The sequence below is a fragment of the Triturus cristatus genome, chromosome 4_2 (assembly GCF_964204655.1).
Source record: "Triturus cristatus chromosome 4_2, aTriCri1.1, whole genome shotgun sequence".
NCBI lineage: Eukaryota > Metazoa > Chordata > Amphibia > Caudata > Salamandridae > Triturus > Triturus cristatus.
In genome coordinates, this window is record NC_140586.1 from 653,698,647 (window position 1) to 653,718,574 (window position 19,928).

At 41.2% G+C, this 19,928-nt stretch overlaps 1 protein-coding gene across 7 annotated transcripts in view; it reads right to left on the reverse strand.

Moving 5' to 3' along the window:
- Positions 1 to 2,545: 2,545 nt before the first annotated feature.
- EFCAB7 (EF-hand calcium binding domain 7) overlaps positions 2,546 to 19,928 on the reverse strand; it is a 367,307-nt gene continuing 349,924 nt past the window's right edge. For all 7 annotated transcript variants that reach the window (XM_085602394.1, XM_085602399.1, XM_085602395.1 and 4 more), the window contains 2 exons: positions 6,361 to 6,468; positions 2,546 to 4,344 (listed from right to left, as the gene is read on the reverse strand). In XM_085602394.1, the coding sequence (XP_085458520.1) occupies positions 4,270 to 4,344; positions 6,361 to 6,468 (183 nt within the window). In that variant the 3' untranslated portion in view covers positions 2,546 to 4,269. The remainder of the gene's footprint in view (positions 4,345 to 6,360; positions 6,469 to 19,928) is intronic.

Sequence of the window (19,928 nt, forward strand, 5' to 3'; positions counted from 1 at the left end):
GTGAAATATTTCAATTATGTTTTAGTATATCATAAAGATGTACTGAATTACTTGAGTAAACAGGGATCAGTCTCACCACACTCCCCTCCTGTTCTTTGCTATTTCTGTTTTTCTTCAATAGTACCGGTCTACTAATCGGCTGCACTCTTTGTACTGCTTGTTCTAAAGATTTTTACGGGTACCCTTGTGTTTTAAATTTGGATAAGGCCTCTGTCTCAGCTTGTGCATAGTTGGTGGAGAGGGAACAGTTCCATTTTATTCGTCAGAGTTCACCAAAGGGTATGCTCTTTATCAAACTTTGTGGGTGTTGGCTCCTGGTGTGTAGGATTGAATTCCCAGATGTCGGCTTCCTATATAGTGTTGTTTGAAGCTTACCATCCTGTACATAGACTGTTAGATCTACAAATGGTACTGAGGTATCACTGATGTGACTTGTGAAATGAAGATTTAGTGCTCCTATTTAGTCTATCAATATAAGGCTCAGCTGCTGTGAGACAGCGTCTCCATAGCAAAAACAAATCATCAATGTAGCATGCCCATAGGGCCATACTATCCACCCAGTCATCATTCTCATCTGCCCAGGCCACATGCTTTTCCCACCAGCCCACAAACAAATTTGTGTAACTGGGGGAGAAGCACGTGGCCATCGCTGTTAACTGCTTTTGTCTATATAGCTGTCCTGAAAAAAGTAACACTAATACTTCAAGAAGTTCTTTCTTCCCTGAACGAGCCTTCGTAAATTTGCGGATGGTGCTTGACCGCCGATGAGCACCTGACATATATATTAAGGTGCTCTGTTGCACTCCCACATAATCCAAAAGTTTCCTCTGCCAGATTATAGAAGTACGGTTTTAATTTCGAATGAGCAAACACAAAGAAACTTTCCCAATGCCTTTTCGGATATCAGCATCTCCTTGATCACGGGTTACGGCGTACACACAGATCCAACCAATTAATATTCACCACTGTGTCATGAATAATACAAATGGGAAGAGGACTAAGCACGACAGAAAATCTCTACCCAGTTAATAATAACATAGATGCCATTGTTAAGAGAAGGCATTCACAGGAACATGAAACTTAACATTAAAGAAATTCCTCTACGTCTATTGCATAGTGGTTTAATTTCACCACCTTATCTAATCATTGGGAATAATTAATGTACCAAAAGCATGATACATTATGTAATACGAAAATGATCATGTGTTGCAATACCAACAGTAAAACATATGCAATAAATTTTGTATACCATAATATACATAATTATATAACATTCAAAATAATAAGCAAAACATAATGCAAAAATAGCAAGCCTAAGTGGGCAGGCCATATCCTCTATTACGATATATGGCTCCATTAATTTATTAACAATTATGCTCAAGTGGGCATCTGATTTTTTTTTACACAAATTGCCAGGCCCAGGGGACGGCAATGGGCACTTGTTTTGCCCCCCATTTATGCAGGTTTATGCCTTGGCTAGTGGGAGGAACGGGTGGTCAGACATCACCATCTGTTTGACACCCATGTCATCCTTTGGGTCAGGTATATAGATGACATATTCTGTATCTGGAATGGATCAGAGGAAACAGCTGAAGAGTTTGTGAGAGATTTAAATGAAAACAATCTGAATTTGTCTTACACTAGCAATATAAATAAACAAGAAGTGGAGTTTTTGGATCTCCACCTAGAGGCAGTTCACAACAAGCTAGAGACTAAATTATATTGTAAACAGACTGCAGGTAATAGTATATTTCATGTATCTAGCAGTCAGAGCTCCTGACCTCGTTTGGATGTTTTTCGGCTTCACACGCCGAACCACGCATCACTGAATCAAGTGACTGACTGTGCTCTTGTGGGAAGGAAGCTGAGCTTTGCTCCTGCCCAGTGGGAGCAGTGAAAAAAGCTGATCCTACCCGGGCAGGAGCAAAGCAGAAGAGCTGGCTCTAACTGCACCCAAGATGGGCGCTGGCTGGGAAGCCGGTAGGGTCCATGGCCTCCACCCATGTCCCCCAAAGATTGGTATTTTGTGGATGCCCTGGGTGGGTACTGGGGCACCCATGGTGAAATAAAAGGCCGGCTCTTGCCGGCACCTCGTGCTACCTGAGGAGCCTGCAGGATTTTACAAGTGGCCCCCAACATTAAAAAATGATGTGGGTGTCCTGGATGGGAACAGGACACCTCCAAAAAAATACAATTATAATAATAAATGAATGACACAAGCTGCTCTTTTATTATGCAAGCAGTGCTCCATAATGTCCTGCGGTGGCCTTTAGGTTATTTCTTTTAATCCTGGGCAGGGCCACCACCAAAAAATATTTTTTTATGTTGCGGATGGCTGCAAGGACTGCAGCAGCCCCCCAACATAAAAAAAAACACACACCTATCACCTGGGTCATTAAATTCATGAGCTCAGGGAGACTTTTTTTTAAAGCATTCCAAGCTGGATCTGTATTCTCTTCAGCTGCAGTGCAGAGACCCCTAGTGGTTGGTTCTAAAGCTACATTTTGAGGCTTGAAAAATGTGAAAAGACGACTCAAAAACATGGTTGTTATAAAAAATGCTTTATTTAAAATATAGTCTGACAATAAGTATTATTAAACATTGCAATGCGTGTATTTATAAAATATACATTTGATTACAATTATTAGTGACTTTTTGACAAAGTCAATAAGTCTGTTTCATATATGTTGATGAGCTCACTTTGTGATAAAGTCAATAGGCTTGTTTTTTCGATTTATATATTGAAAAACGAAAAAAGGGGGTTTGGACGGAGGTGCCCTATCCCATGCTGTGAAAAGCTAAAAGCAACGAGCGGTGTGGGTCTGGATGCCCATGGGGGGCCTGCACCCAACCTCAAGCTACACAAAGCTAAAGGCTGTTCCAAGCTGTGCGCTAAACCCCACACCAACCTTGCATGGTTTTGGGTAGTCAGGCCCTGCGCCCAACACCATGCAACACATGGCGAATGACAGCTTACTTTACATTAACAAAACCCCATAGAGATTTACTGAAAAAAATCAAAGATTAAAGAGACATTACGGCTAGGTGAAAATGTTAGTTAATACATACTGTTTTAAAGTAACAAATCCACAGAAATTCACCAGTTATAGTTATCTTAAGTAAATATAATCCAAGCTCTAGAGTAATTATAACTCAGCCCCTCTCCATGTACTACTTATTACCTAACATATTACATCACTCATGAAATGTTCTATGACACCATTGATAAAATCCAAGGAAACATCTGAAATGACATAATTGATGACAACACATTGCATGGTGGGGCGCTTATTCCAAATACATGGAATTATCGAACAAATCAACAATACACTACGAATAAATCATTTGAAAATAATTGTATTAATCAGAAAATAAACATAATATTGTTTTAGATTGAAAAAAGAGCAGCAACCTTTTAATAATTTCCTCAATAATGTCTCTATTGAAAACCGTTCAGATTAATAATCCTGCCAGCCCTGAAATGTCTTTCTTCATATGCTGAATTTGAAACACCCTTTACATATAAGGCCCCCTCTACATTACTTTTAGGGCACTTTTATTGTGTAATTCAATATGAGATCCAAGTTACACTAAGTTATGATTATATGAACAATTTCTTTATTTTAAAGCAAGTCTGCCTTTTATTCCTGCTAATCCCTGCATTAACAGAGAGGTTACTTCTCTGCTACAGTTGTACTTCATTTCGAATGGTTTATTATACTGGTACTTTGGTTGTTTAAAAAGAATAGTGCAGGCTCCTTTTATGGTAAAAGAATTATGTCTAACATTTAAACCTAAAAATACATTGTTTTCTTTGGCTAGAAACAACAATTTAAGTGGCAAATGATGGGGTTTCCACAAGGCAGGTGTGTTTAAGGCATTTTCTGCAGCTTTAGAATGGGTGAATTTTAAAGGTCTGGTTTGAGTGTTTGTAGTATAAAGTGCCTGAAGGTCAATTTCACTCCAGCCAGTGGAAATAACACTGATAACAAAGAGCACTCTCCTCTACACTTTTCACTATTTCTTAAGGAAAAGCATATGATTATTGGCCATTTTAAACTTTCCCCCGTTATGTTTGATCCTAAGTCTAAAAAGACCATTATTTAGCCCAGTGCAATGGGTAAACTGATCCAAACAGTAGATAGGAGAATCTGACCACTTGCTTATCACATGTAAACTATCACCCCTTTTATAAGCCAAAATGGAATTCAATTCTGGAATAACTTTTTTGTTGTAGTAGATATCAGCAGTTATTTTCTTATAAAATATTTAAGACATGATGCTTTGCACACAATTGTATATCCATTCCTGGCGTTCATTCAAAGGCATCACATGTTGACAAACCTAAAAGTAAAAAATAAATACATATTATATGAGTGGGCTGTATAATGTTTATCAATTGCATTACAACCAAAAATGTGAGGGCTTATTTGAATACTGCACTTAGTAACTGTCTGGGACCTGACCTAGATATCTTGTATAATACACACTTACTAGATTGCCATTTCATTTAGCAGAGAGGATGTATCTAGGTAGGCCTGGAATATTACATTTCTTATAGACAATTTACATAACGCAGCCTTTAATGCTAAATGCCTGGACTTAATTAGGTCTCAAATAGTTAATTATATAATTGAAGGTAGTCATCTTGGTTTAAGAGATGTCATTTGTGATTTAAGGTTAGTACAAGGAGGGTACCTTGAAAAGGAAGAAGTGAAAATACTAATTAGTAGCTGTTTTTCAACCCCTTAATAGGGCAATCAACATACTTAGATTTTTCATGCCAGGATAGTCATAAACTAATTGATGGAAGATTTGTTTTGTAAGTCTGCATGGAAAAGCAGGATACTGAAAATTAGCATTAGAAATCCTTTTAAGTTGCGCGTGTGCTTTCTATGTGTACTGGTCTTCCAAAAATGATTTTGTGTACGTTTTCAGGATTTGTTAAATATATGTCTTTCTGTATGAAAACACAGACCGATAAAGAGCACACATTTATAATAATGACAAAATATCACCCTTAACTTAAGATCTTCCGCTGAATAAAAATTGTATAAATTCTTAAATCCTACAGTAAGTGCTAACATACTTGGGACAAAGTCTTGATAGTGGCGTCTGGCACATTTCTGCATTTGCGCATGGAGGTTCTGCATTACTGATATTTTAACCCTCTATAATTTCAAGTTTTTCTGTCTATGGGCCTAATTTAGAGTATGGCAGACGGGTACTCCATCACAAAGGCGATGGATATCACATCCGCCTTATTACAAGGGCATTAGGATATAAAGAACTACTTGGATATGATGGACTGGTAATAGAGCAGATGGGTTATCCGTCATGTTTGGGATGGAGTACTCATCTGCCAATCTTTAAATCAGGCCCTGCGTTATCACATTCCACCATATATGAAGAGTAGTCATGCTTGAAGGGAAGATCTGCCACACTGTGGGTAAAAATATTAATATATACTCATAAAATTATGACAGAGTGTTTGGTTTGTTAGAAGCAGAATATGCCAATGAAAAATACTCTAGGGTTTGTGAAAATAGCCCTTATAACAAGTGAGTCAAAGAGAATAAGAAGTGAAGAACAGAATTGCAGACAATTTGTCAATCAGTTTCAAGGGAAATACTGTTTTAACATTTTGGCCAATAGTTTATATAAAACAGTTTGTTAAGGTTGTGGTAAATAGTTAAAAAATACAAAAACGAAAACTGTACAACAGAACATTAATAAATTGAATAATAAATATAATCAGCGGAACATTAGCAAAATCAATCCTAAAATATTTATAAGTGAGGAAAATGAATATTACAGGCTGGAGCAAATATATTCAATCCTTGAATTCATATTGTTAATTAGTCTGCACCAAATGCAATGGACCTAAGGTTTTAATCCTAAACGAAATGGGACATATAATCATACTGCAATGAAGCAATACTTCTGTTAGGATAAATAAAGGATTACTATGAAATGCAATATGGCTGAAACTACAGATCCTGTTTTCCACAGAAATGTTCTGTTATGCACTCTCCCTCACAATAGTACATTAACAACTTTGGAGGCAGCTTCTGAACCAATTACTAAGTGGAATGGTACCCATAGTTTGGGAGTAGGAGAACGAATGACAGCTCCTTAAATTCCGATTTTCTAGCTTTTGTACTTGTAACATTTTTCTGCAAAGTTGTTAAATATATTATTAGTTTATTGTAAGATACACAACATATAATTCTGTTGATGTAACTCTGAAAAGAGTGATACAATCGGACTAGTTTTTGTCATACAATGTATTTTTAACTGCAGAATTCAAAAAGTGGCTTGCTTATGTATAAATAATACTAATAAAAAAACAACTATTACCATCTTTGTTTTTGGGGGCACTTCTACGGCAAACACATCAAGTGTCCGATTATTTGTACAATTTTTGCTTTGCTCATTGTTGACCTGTACAACCACTTGACTTCCAGACTGTAAAGGGAAAGCAAACACAGATGTACCATTAGTAAATTCTGCAAAACTTTACTTTCAAATACCAATTCAGATTCACCTCTTGGAAAGAGTCAAAGTTACATTTATTCAGGAACAAGATTTTCGAATTGTTCTCTTCTGATAGCCTCAGGGGCAAGCGAATGCATACTATAAATAGGTCAGTAAACAAATCAGTAATGGGAACTCGAGATGTATTTAAAAAGGTAACAACTTGGTAAAAGTTCGCTTACATGAACCAATACATACACAATATCAGGCATTATTCAATCGACAGTCCATCGACCACTCCTTGGTACACAAAATAAGCATATTTTACATACAAGATTTACCAATAGGCTCACATTTACTATGCATATTTGCGGGGAACAAATGGAAGTCTAATTTGGACCATTTACTGCCAGTCAAACCAGCAATGTTGGTACTAAAAGAAGTAGGTGGATGGACAGGACATGAGGATAATCTCACCCCTTCCCTCCAGGACTCAAGCATTTTTGTGAAAATAGGACCAACAACCACTGGCAAAGCTAATAGGTCTGGACTTCTGTTTAAAATGCACATAGGAGATAAATAACTTAGTGTTGCAAACCATGCAATAATTACGTTTACTATTCAGCTGTAAAATAGTCCCTCAGGGACGTGAAGCACTTAATAGGTGTCAGAAGAATACATCAAACAGCCAGCAATAGGAAGATAGCAAGACAAACTCCTCTGAGCAGAGTCTAAGCCCACTACATGTATTTTTAATGTGCTGACAACAATAGGTCAGCAGGCAGCTGCACTGTCACACCAAACCGAAAACGTTTTAGCCTGAACTCCAACATATGAAAAGAAGAAGCTGTTACAAGAATATGTTTATGAGGTGAACACAATAACGAGTATTGGCAATGCCAATAGGTCTGGCTCTAAAGGAATGTTGTAGGGTAATGTGAAGCATTACACATAGTTAACTTGAGAATGAATATGTATTTGTGTGAAAGAAAAGAAACATAGAATATTGGCGTAGAGTAAAGTGTCAGGTGACAGTTGCACTGTCAAGCCAGACGTAAAAATCCATGAATGTTAATGACTGCTTTCCTCCCATCTGTGCCTCTGCCAGAGAAAATGCCATAATTTATCTAGTTATTCAAGATACTTTAATAGCATTACAATGTCATGTGTGTGCCCCTGAAAGTACAAGCTCAGGCAGCTGGATAAATAAGCAAAAAGATCACAGCTGTGTGGAGGGAAAGCACTATTTTGTGGAAGCACACAATTTCTGTCCAACCTAAAAAAGCACTTCTGGCTCCCAACATGTGGCAAGAGCCAAAGCCCCTTCTCTTGGCGATTCTCACATAATTGTCTGGCGACAGCTACACTGTCAAACAGACCCTTGAAAGCAACAGTAGTGCAGTGAGATTTTTTTTTAAAACATGCCAACCCAGGTCATGGACATTTCTCCCAAGATTTGATGGGAGTAGTTCATTAGAGTAATAAGCCAGTAATTCCTTGGTGCAGTTCCAAAGAAAGAAATAATTGAGACTGTACAGCAGATTGTCCCTCTATTTGTAACTGCTTTATGTATGACGGTCTATTTCAGCTTTTAAACCTTTGAAAGGACATATACAATCTTCTGCTACATACATTGCCCCCAAAAGAATGAACAGACATGGTATTAAAAATATGTAAACCTACAAAACTTGCAACACTAGTCCAGGAAAACAAATGTGGCTTCTCAATTAAATTAATGCAAAGGTATTTCTGCATGTATAATCGTACATCGCATACAAATGTGCATGTCTAAATGCCTTTGTGTTAGTACAATTAAACTTTTAACTTTTTGTATCTTCGTAGGGAAATTATTAACCCTTGCCATATAGCCTACTTTGTGGGTGTTCCATTCTCATTTTCGTCCAAGGTAAAATTCTGATGGCAGAAAAAGTCTCTTGATAATTGTACCTTGACAAAAACATTCCATAGTTATTCTGTTTATGTAAAATGCAAGTTCTACCTTGCTTTATGTTTCTCACCTTTTCTTTTTCAATTACTTCTTTCTCTAGCCACATCTACCTCCACTTCACAATAGGTTTATTGCACCACTCTACTTCAACACTCTCAAATTCACAAAGCTCACTCTACTTCTTTCGCACTTCTCCCTCTATCAGTTCCTTCTATATCTCAATTTTTTCTATTTCATCACTCTTGTCACCTCTCTTTATCCATGTCTTTTCCTCTTCTATTGCTCTAGCTAATCTCCCTCACTACATTTCTACCTTGCTACTCTGAACCGCTCATCAATCACACCTCTCTACCTCAGCTTCACTACAGACTCCTTCCTTTGCCTACTACTATATTTCTCAGAATCTTCTCTCTACCTCATCCTTCTTTTACCTGAATCTTCTGACCACACCTCGCTGATCACACCACCTCACTCGCTTTGCCTCTCTCTAGATGGCTGAAGTAGATCTTCTTTGTCTCAAGTACTTTTGCTGAATGCTCTGAAAACTGCTATACATTACTGAATGGCTAACCCAGCACCACCACACCCCTATCAGTATCTGCAGCCAGCAGAATGGAGCCAAACTCAGGACTTCCAGTCCAGCGGATGGTACATTTATAACATGTAAACAGATGTTGGCATTGTGCAGAAAGGCCAAGATGCCATCTGACTGAGAAGCTAAATCTTCAACCTCTTCCTAAAGAAGAAGAGTAGAAAATAATGCTGAAGCAAGTATTTTGAATGGACATGTTAACAAAGAATTTATGAGCGGTCACACTGACCAGCCAGATTGCTTCATCATGCTCCATTACGACCTGTTATGGTGTGGAAGGTAAGGTGTCGAGGGGCTTAGAGGAAAATCTAGCAATCTGCTCCTCCTAAAAATAAACTGGAGAGTCTGGCCTGCCAGAACTCTACTTTTAGCCCAAGGAACCCAAAGAAACACTGCAGAATACAAAATAACCTTGTCTTACAAATAGAGCTCCAAGACAAAAGTGTCATCTAAAGTACACACCTGCATTTACTTTAGATGACACAGCAATGAGAGATGGAAGACACAAAACACTGGAAGGTGTTCTTTGGGATGGACACCCCCCCACACATGGCAAATTATTGTCACGAATACTGTAAGCACACCCAAAGTTATTTCACATTTAGGTTACAATGGGATTTTTTGGCCACATAGAATAGAGATTTAGGTAAGAAGAAATATGTCTTAATTGGGCCGTTAGCTCAGAAATCCAAGGCTTAGACACACAACTTACAGGTTTAAGCCCTTAAACGTGAGGCTGACTTCATTGCAAAGTTGATAAAAAAGAATACTATTACGAACAGCAGCAGTAATACTTCTTATTCAGTTATGCGCATCACAGTGAATTATCATTATTGTTGTTATTATTATTATCCAGATTCAATGTGAGAATCTAACATTACAAATTATAAAGTAAGAGCAACCACTTTGCTGCATTTAATTACTATGATATATCAAATTTTATCTGAAATTTGGACATAAGACCAATTTATCTCTGTCAAAGGATGCTCCGGATTCTAAAGTAGATGTGTTCTGGCTTTCTTTAAGCATGTGGCTTGGGTCATGCCTTTGGCAGCATATTTTGGAGGAGGAATGTCTTTTGCATGGTAAACTGGTATGTTCAACTGCATGTGAAACTGGCATCCTGACCTTTGTTTGGCCTTCCAATCACACTAATTTAGCATGTGCATAGAAGCCCAAGACTGTTCATGGTAACATGTGTTCTAGAACCTCTTCTTTGACCTGTAGGGGCACACCAACCATGCCCTCATGAACCAAATGGACTGGGGGTGAGAGCTTGCAATGTTCAACACTCCGTCCATCATCCCCTTTGGTTTTGCTTTGTTCGCCCTAAGTTGGCAGGGTATGCCCAGACGCGGGTCTCTTGCTCACTTTGGATTCAAGCTAGCCTGACTGATGGCGGCTGATTAGCCAGAAACCGGTCCCAGGATGCTTGTTTCCGGTCCAGGGAAGACATGGCTTGGCAGTTCCGGCTGGACTGTTCCCATAAGGCACAGAGTCAGACTGATTTGCATATGGCCATGTCTGAACTGGGGTGGCGGAGTGAGCTAAAGAATGATGATGAGTTAAACCCAGATCAGTTGACTGGGGGTGAGTGCTTGCAATAATCAACACTCCGTCCATCATCCCCTTTGGTTTTGCCCCAAATGGACTATCAGCCAAGCCTTAGAATAGTCACATAAACAGTGAGCAGAGAGTTTTGTGACTTTCTATTAAATTCTGTGTAAAGATTTACTTTTATGTGAACATAATAGCCCTGCACTGATATTTTGTGTGTATGTATAGTGTATGTATGTGCAGTGGATGTACTCTAACAGTTAGGGAGGTGGACTTAAAATCTTGGGAACCAGGTTCGAGTCTCAGCTACGACGCTCACCATCCTGTGATTGTGGGCAAATCACTTAATCTCCCTGTGCCTAACAAAAATGAATGTGCATGTAACGCAACTGGTGCTATGTAAAGCGTTTTGATACCTGATTCGGGTCAAGTTTGCAATATATAAAACTTCGAGGAAAAAAAAAAGTGGATGTGTAGCACATGTATGGGTGTGACACTGTGTGAGGTGAGAGTTGGGGTACTGTGATCAGCGGAATCCATTTTGGGTGGCCTCTAGTTTAGCCTGGCCCAAGATTGAGGGTGGATACAGCTTCCCCAGACAGTGAGAGTATAAACAAAGGCTGTTTTCTGAGGAACATCCTGAAAATGGTATTTGAAAGAGATCTAACAAAAACAGAGCCTAGAACCTTAGACAGGAGTTCCACATTCCTATCTGGATAATGAGTATAAAATTGTGCAACAAACTACCGCACTTTGCTCCAGTTCAAAGTTTCAAGATCCTCTTGACCAAGGAAGGACGTGCTCAACAGAGTACTCAAAGAGCTGCAGTGTAACCTGTGCTGATGTCTGCATGACAGCTAGTCTCCCAGAGGCGAGGGAACATCACTTTAAGTCAAAGGGGCAGAGAGGGAAGTAGAGTGCCTGGACCTGCCAGACGAAAGACTGTCCTGCAGGAACATACAAGAAGAAGCAGATGTGTGTGGGCATGCTGACCTGAGGTAAAAGACGGTCCCCTTGGCCTTCCTCATCAGCGTGCCATCCAGCATCTCTGCCAGGAGCTGCCAGCTGTAGCGTTGACTTCATTGCTGCTGCAGTGGAGGACTTCACTAACAACCTGAAGGCCACAACTGCTGAGGAGGGATAACCACCACAACGCTGATGTGAGCTTTTCACAGGTAGGTAATACAAGGCAGTGTCTGAAAACGGCATCTTGCCCTAGAACTGTGTAGTTCCACCCAGCCATTGTGCCACCTGAACTTTAAGCAAGATAGAAGACTGAGCGAACTTACAGGTCCAATATATTGGGTCATTGATCATACAGCCATAGTAGTGTACTTGCACCTCAGCTGATTATTGCTGGAGATTCCCCCATCCTAAACGTCTTGAATAGGTGGGTGGCAGCTGCAACTGTAACAGGACAGCAGTGTACCTAGCACCTCTACTCCTATCAATAAACTCTGCCCTTCATTATACCTTAGTGCCTAGCACCAATAGCCATTCCTATACCAAAGTACCCACATCCCAGGCCTCAGCACATCTACTCCTACCCTAATATCTGTACTCTAATCTACATCATACCTACGCACAAGTACATGCTAATAGCTCTTCCCCTCTATATTACAGCTGCCCCATCTCTCCTCGCCTGATTTCTTGTGCAAGTTCCTTAGCCCTGTGGCCCATTTTACTTGTAACTTGTTTTGTCTGAATTTTCTCACAGTTTGGTAGGGAAAAGGTTTTCATTTGGAAATTCAACAAAATGGTGTTCAATACCCTGGAGCAATCAGGCTGGTAGTCTTCATTTATTTTGTTTTTACCCAAAACTGTGATGCCACCACTAACAAACATTTTGTGAACACTTGAGTAACAGATGTAAGTCTGAAACTATAGTATCAAGAACTGATAATGTTTGGAACCCATAATTAAGGGAAGGTATTTCCTGTGCTTCGGGAGCATTAGAATATAGAAAGAAGTGTCAATCAGGTTGATTGGTACCAGGACATGCCCTTCTTGAAGTAAGGGAATGGCGTCCTGTGAGGTTGTCATCTAAACTTGGCAGTGCTAAAGACAGAAATGGTCTTAAGAGACATTTATTATCAGCCACACCACACGAAAGTAAATAAGTAATAGGTTTATAAAGCGCGCGATCACCGAAGTATCCTGGAGCTAGCAGAAATCCTCTGAGGTGCAGAAAGCCCTATCCAAACCATATCTTGCACACCAAATGTAATACATACACTATCACAATATTCTCACCAATAAGTAGTAACACCTACAAGCACCAAGAAATTAAATATCAACACTCATTTAAACCACTAAATTCCTAGTTGTTTCTTTCATAGTGGTAAAGGTCATATGATATGTGTTCCCATCTGGAAGATTGTTTACATTTGTAATTGCATCTATCACATTAAGGGAGAGGTCATCAGCCCAGCATTTGGTGCGCGAGCTATGGTTTGCTCGGCTGTTTGACAAGTTAGGGTTTGCAGAGCAAGCCATAACTCGTGAACTTCAGGCGTTTTTCAGTTTTAATCAGTCAAAACTATTATAACTACGGACTTAAGGCGGACAGATAGATATTTTACATGTGCACTGGCACAAACTGCGTTGATATAGAAAACCTGTATTTCACAGGGAGGAGTCCAGTCCACTCTGCAAAGCTTTACTATTGTTTAATCAATATTCTGTGTGTGAATAAACATGAACATTCAAGTTTTAACCAGTGCCAAATGTTAGCCGCACCTTGCAAAAAGCAGTCTAAACAATCTCTGTTTTTAAGACAGAATATGCTTTTAATAAACCAAATGGCATTTTTTTCTAAAATGGTATGCTCCTAACTACGTGTCTACGTATTTTCCCTCCTTTTGTTGCAGATAACTAAACTGTATAGTGTCAAATTTTACTTATTCTTTTCAATGAGCTCTTCACTGACTGAAAAAAATCCCTAAACCTCCTGAAATGAACCTGTAATATAAATAATACTAAACGTGTAAAGTGTAATAGGGTCCGACCATGACATTTACAAACCGCTCAGCTTTCAGATGAGTAGTTAAGGATGTCACCAGAAACATATTAAACTTTCACAACTGGCTCAGAATTTCCGAAAGTTATGGGCAACATAAAGAGCCAGTCAACAGAACGCATATGGTATTCTAACAAGGTATCAAACATTGCCATCTAGTGACCAAATATGAGAAAGCCAGTTATATTCACATTGTATCAGTACATTCAATGTTAACTATATCAAAATTAATGATCTCTAAGAAACATTTAACGAACAATAAATAAACAGTTATTTTAATTCACTATTTGCTTTCACATATATACAAAAACAATAAGACCTGGTGCTCTCGTGGTCACACTGTGAACAGTGAAAACTATTTTAAACAGTGTATATACAAAGGAGGCAAATAAATGCCCATAATGCAACCAGATATTATTGAAGCCCAAAGTAGTTTTGTTTTTTACAAAAAATAGCCGTCCTTCTGGTAGTGGTTAAGGTAATTGACGGCTGGGATGCCCCCGTACTCACAAATATTCTCACATTTTTAAGTTTATAACTTAACTCAGATGCTTGTTAAATTGAGGTTAAGGTAACAACATGTATGGGATTAGCCCATTAGTTCAACTTTACATTGGATATGCTCTAAACCATCTGTGCACTGATAATGACTACAACAGACTAATAGGGATTAAATGCCTTTGAAGCCATGGCCATTTAATTTAGGGACCAGGTCATATGTACAAAATAGGTTTTACTGTATTTAAAAACAAACTTTTGGTATAAAAATTAACATCTGATTGAATTATGGTATTTTGCCTCCTTTGTTTACACTTTTCAAAACAACAGGCTTTTCACTTCACCGTGTGACCTCAACAACAGCAAGCACTTCTGGCTTTGTATCTGAGTGACACCAATCACTGAATGTAAATATGTATTTTTCATCTGCAAGAAAGTCTCTAAAAGATAATTTATTCTGAAATATTTTAAACAGAATGTGTCGTTTCAATGTGAATTTAACAAGAGTTATTTTTTAACATTAAGTTATTTTTTAAGAAAAAAAAGCCCCAATGAGCATAACAAAGCAGCAAAAAAGGCGTTATGAAAAAAAAGTCAAGAAAACATTTGTCAAACAAATATAAGACCTAAACTGCTTGGACATACGTGAATGTCCCTACTCTAAAAGTAGAACACGTGCTTCTAGTCTATGTTTTAACTCTGGAGTAGAAGACTGCATTTTCTTCACCTACTGAATGATCCAAGCAAAAGGGGTTAAACCTATGAAGGTTATTTATTTAAAAAAACATTTAATATGGTGCTGGCCCTATGCTTCACAGCTTCCGTCGGATACAAATATGGAAAACATTTCCACGATGATTTAGAAAAAAATAAGAAAGGTGGTATATCTACGCAACAAGAACAACAGCGTAGGTAATCATTTAAGTACATAACAGGCAGGATGAAAGTGTAAAGGTCGCCTTTTGTGCCTTACACAATCTATTAAGGGACGAGAAGTGCCTGGGACAGTACTAACATTCCAGTGCTTGGGTGCCACCTCTGAAACAGATTGGATAGATAGTTTCTAATCACCAAACTTTTGGAATTGCCAATCTCCTCACTTCTTGACTGTACGTCACTACATGCCCCCAGAACCCTGTAGCCCCCCGCCCACCCACAGATATTGTTCTTTGCAGAGTCAGCAGATTACAACAAGAGGGATGCTTGCTTTTAGTCCCCCTTCTCTTGCGTCTGCGAGTGTTACAGTTTTCTTCTTTCAGACCCTCGTTCTGCGTCTCTCTGTCATCCTCCAGTAACTTTGGCCCCTAGTTACCCATACGAGGTGGATCGGTAACTCCAGAGGACTGGACAAGTGGCACCCTGTGAGTCTCGTTTCAAATGAGGAATTACTGGTGGAATCTGTCATTGCGGGATTCATTCTTCGTTTTCCCCCGATTTCCCATAGAAATTCAAATCTCTGTGTCAGAATGACAGATTCCGATGGAGTCACTGGCTGCTGATACTCGCCCATCAGGGTGCAGAGGTCTCTTGTAATGAGAGCCTTAGAGGAAAAACCAAAGAAGCGCAGGACATTACTTTACATATCCATTCAGTAGTGGGGACGTCATCAACAATGATAAGTGACGCAGAGGCATATGCATTGTCAGAGTCATTCCTATTTCCTACTCCTAGGCTCGGAGAACAGGGCGAGGAGACCGTACACGAATTTCATTACCTTATACAATTTCATGACTTTATGTGTAACAGATTTGCTATGAACATCCTTAAAATACTTATAAAGGAAGCTCTGGGTTCCGAGAAAGATACGAATCACATAAACACAAAACTGTGAAGCACAGTATGAGCAGTCACTGAAATAAATGTTTTTGTTGATCAAAACCTCAAACCAGTTGCAATGGGAATGTGCTGGATTGTATACAAACTTTCATCAATCTAGACTTGGAAACAAAATGTTTAGCATTGAAGTGAAAGTTTAGGTCATCAAAAAACACATTCAAGACGGAATTGTAAAAGTTTGCAAACTCAAAGATGGTGGCATACACTGCTCCAAGTGACAGCTCATCCAGACGACATCAATGTGGAAGTTATTCTACATCTGAATTATAAATGTGCATTAACATGGAGCTATTGCAATTGAAACCAAATTGTTCTGATGTGTTTTATAGTGTTTTTTCTAGCTTAGTCTAATAAAAGGTCTCAGTTAAGCCTCAACTCCATCTTTGTAAATATGGATGCCGTTTCTTTATGTTCATTGTGTGTTTATATTTCTCACTTGACCTCACATGCAGCAAAATGTGCACTGTTCATTTTGTATGACGTTGTCCTTGAAGAAACCACGAAGGGAACCTCCTTACTACTTTCTAAGGCATTTGCGGCTAGCACACTTTATTGAACTCTTTCATGAGTCTTTCGATTGTTTATTGCAGCATCTTCATTCTGCCACCTCCTATAACATCAGAACAGAAAGGGAGAATCAATATTCATGTAGTGGCTTAGTTTTAAGATTGATTATTTAGATTGATTTTAAATACTTTATTGTGATTTTCCGAAATATTATTATATATATATTTTTTTTTTTTTTTAAACCTTTATTCTTTTAAGTCAGGGACACAGCTATTCAGCCGACAACCCGGAGGTACGGCAGCTTTAGAAACACAACACAAGCGAGCGTCCACATTTCACTGATAGGATAATCAAAAGGTTCTGTTTTAAATAAACACAAACCCAAACCTAAACACAAGCAAGGCGATAAGTACTGAAAGCACAAAAAGGGTTCCCATCAGGGGGAGCGAGCCCCATTTCGTCCATCAGACACAGGTCTATAGTAAGGGAAGGAGGGGAAGGCAGAGACTCAAGAAGGCAAACACATACCAGCAAAGAATACAAAGCCGGAAAGAATGCTAAGGGGAGAGCTGCTCCTCAGGCGGGTCCGGGTCTGGGGGCAGGCATATGCCCCCTCTGTACTGGTTCCATCGCCCCCATACGGTGTGCCATTTCCGGGGGCGCCCTCGAGCACAATACACTGTCTTCTCCCTAAACATGCTCCAATCCATGTTTTCCATCCACGCTGTCAATGTAGGAGGCCTAGTAGAGCCCCACAGGCGAGCGATGTCGCGCTTAGCTACCATGTTCCCTAGGGTCACCCACTGTGTCTGTGCCGCGTCGTGGTCAGTAGGACCCCAAACATTCAGGAGACAACACCACGCCTCCGGCTGCATGGCGATGCCCGTCACCTCCCCCATCACATCGTGGATTCGCTTCCAGAACTCCATGATCGCACCGCATTCCCAAATAATATGTAGGAAGGTGCCCACCATACCACAGCCTCTCTTACATAAGCCCTCCTCAGAGAAACCCATGTGGACCAGCCTAGGCCCTGTCACGTAAACTCTATGGAGTATTTTAAGCTGCACCAGCCGCAGGCGCGCAGGGATCGCGACCTCTTTGGGAGAAGAAACTGCAGACTGCCAATCCTTATCTAATTCGATGCCATCCCTAATCCATTGATCGCGCAACCCTAGAAGAAGATCTGCCCGTACATTAATTAGTTTCTTATAAATGAGAGAGATCGTACTCTCTGGCATATGGCCATCCAGGATCCGGTCCTCTAACGGAGAGGACTCAGGCACCGTCTCCCCCTCTACAAGGACTGACCGCAAGGCGTGACACACTTGAGCGTATCGGAAGAACTCCGTGCTCCCTAGCTCATATTCCTTCTGCAGCTCCTCGAATGACTTCACCCTACCCTTAACCAAAAGGTCTCCAACCCTGGATATACCGATCAGGTCCCATTTCTCAAACCCTTTTGTATGCCAAAGCTTTCCCAGAATATCGGAGTCAAACAACGGGGTGGCAAGGGTAAGCTTACCCCTCCAGCCCAGTGAATCTGTCGCCACCTTCCACACGTGCACGGCCACCCTGGTGGGCCCCGTAAGGGTTAAGTCCAACGACTTCGAGTACAACGCTCTGTGGTAATTACCCCCGCGCAGCAACCACCGGTCCATGGCGTAGCCGGGGCTCAGCGCCGGACCATAGACACCATGGTTAATCGCGCTCAACTGAGTGGCCCAATAATAACGTCGAATGTCTGGAAGCGCGATACCCCCGTCATACCACGGAAGCGTCAACTTAGCAATCGCTATGCGCGGTCGCCCTTCCCACAATAGTGCGCGCTGGAGGCTTTCGACCTCTCGGAAATAACTGGCCGGGACCAATTCAAGGGTATTCTGCAAGGCATAGAGGAAACGGGGAAGAGACATCATTTTAAACAGGGCGGCGCGGCCAAGGAGGGAAAGCGGCAACCGCCGCCAGCCCGCCACGTCCCGCCGCAAACGTGCCAAGGGAGGGAACAAGTTTTTCTCGTATCGTAAAGTGGGGTCAGTGGAAATATAGATCCCTAAATACAAAAAGCCCTGCCGGGCGATCTGGATCGAGCAGTTTCGCGGGACAGGCGGGACATCACCACACAGGACATACAAGTATGACTTTCCCCAATTAATAACAAGACCAGAGTTCCTACCGAAAGAAGTCAAGACGTCACAAACCACTATGAGAGATTTCTTAGGCGAGGTGAGGTATAACAGAATATCGTCGGCGTAAAGCGAAATACGGTCCTCGTGGTCAGGCGACCAACGAATCCCACGTATATCCGGGTGCCATCGTATCCACGCCGCCAGCGGTTCAAGAGCAAGGGCAAACAACAACGGCGACAGGGGACAGCCCTGCCGGGTGCCCCTCCCAAGCTCGAACGGTGTCGACGCCCGCCCGTTCACCACAACGCTAGCAAGGGGCCCCTCATAAAGCAACCTCACCCAGCCTACAAAGCCAGGCCCGAAGCCGAACTTGGCTAGCACAGCCCACAGGTATGCCCACTCCACCGTATCGAAAGCCATCGTGGCATCGAGGGCCGCCACTATGGCCGGCTCTCGCATCGTGCCCGTCCTAGCAATCACTCCATGAAGGCGTCTAAGATTCAGTGCAGTGTTACGGTGCGGGATAAAGCCCGACTGGTCCGGGTGGATCAAATCTCCAAGCACCTGGACCAGGCGGTTAGCAAGGATCTTGGCAAGGATTTTCGGCTCGGCGTTGAGAAGTGATATCGGCCAATAGGAACCACACTTATCCCGGGGCTTACCGTCTTTGTGTATTACCACAATCGTTGCCAGTCGTTGATCGAGCGGAAGAAACCCATTCACTCGCGCCTCCACGAACATGGCGCGCAGGTGAGGAGCCAACTTATCCGGACGAAGCTTATACAACTCAATCGGCAAACGATTTGGGCCCGAGGCCTTACCCGAGCGCAACGCACGGATAGCACACGCCACTTCGTCAACAGTTATATCTCCATCGAGGTCATCCCTATCTATGGCAGAAAGGCAGGGCAGAGCAATATCACGCAGAAGGTCGCACGAGTCCTCAGTCGGCCTGTCTGAAACCGAGGTGTATACCGTACGAAAATAGTCCGAGAAACACTGGACTATACCGTCGGGGTCAGTGACAACCTCTGCCCCATCCATCGACAACTCCGGCACCACTCGATTAACACGCTCTTTTTTATCCAACCACGCCAACAGTTTCCCGGCCTTATCACCGACATCGTACAATCGACCCTGCTGCTCCCTATTGAGGGTCTTGGCAGCGTTCGTCACCAGATCCCTGTATTCCAATTGCTTCAAGCTCAAATTATGCAGTGTGGCCGCTGCAACCTCCTCCTCCAAGGCCACGTCTAAAGCCGCAATCTCGTCCTCAACTTGTGTCACCTCGGCGTCTCTCCGCCGCTTGGCGGCCACTACCAAGGAAAGGGCCTCCCCTCTCAATACGGTCTTAAACGCTTCCCA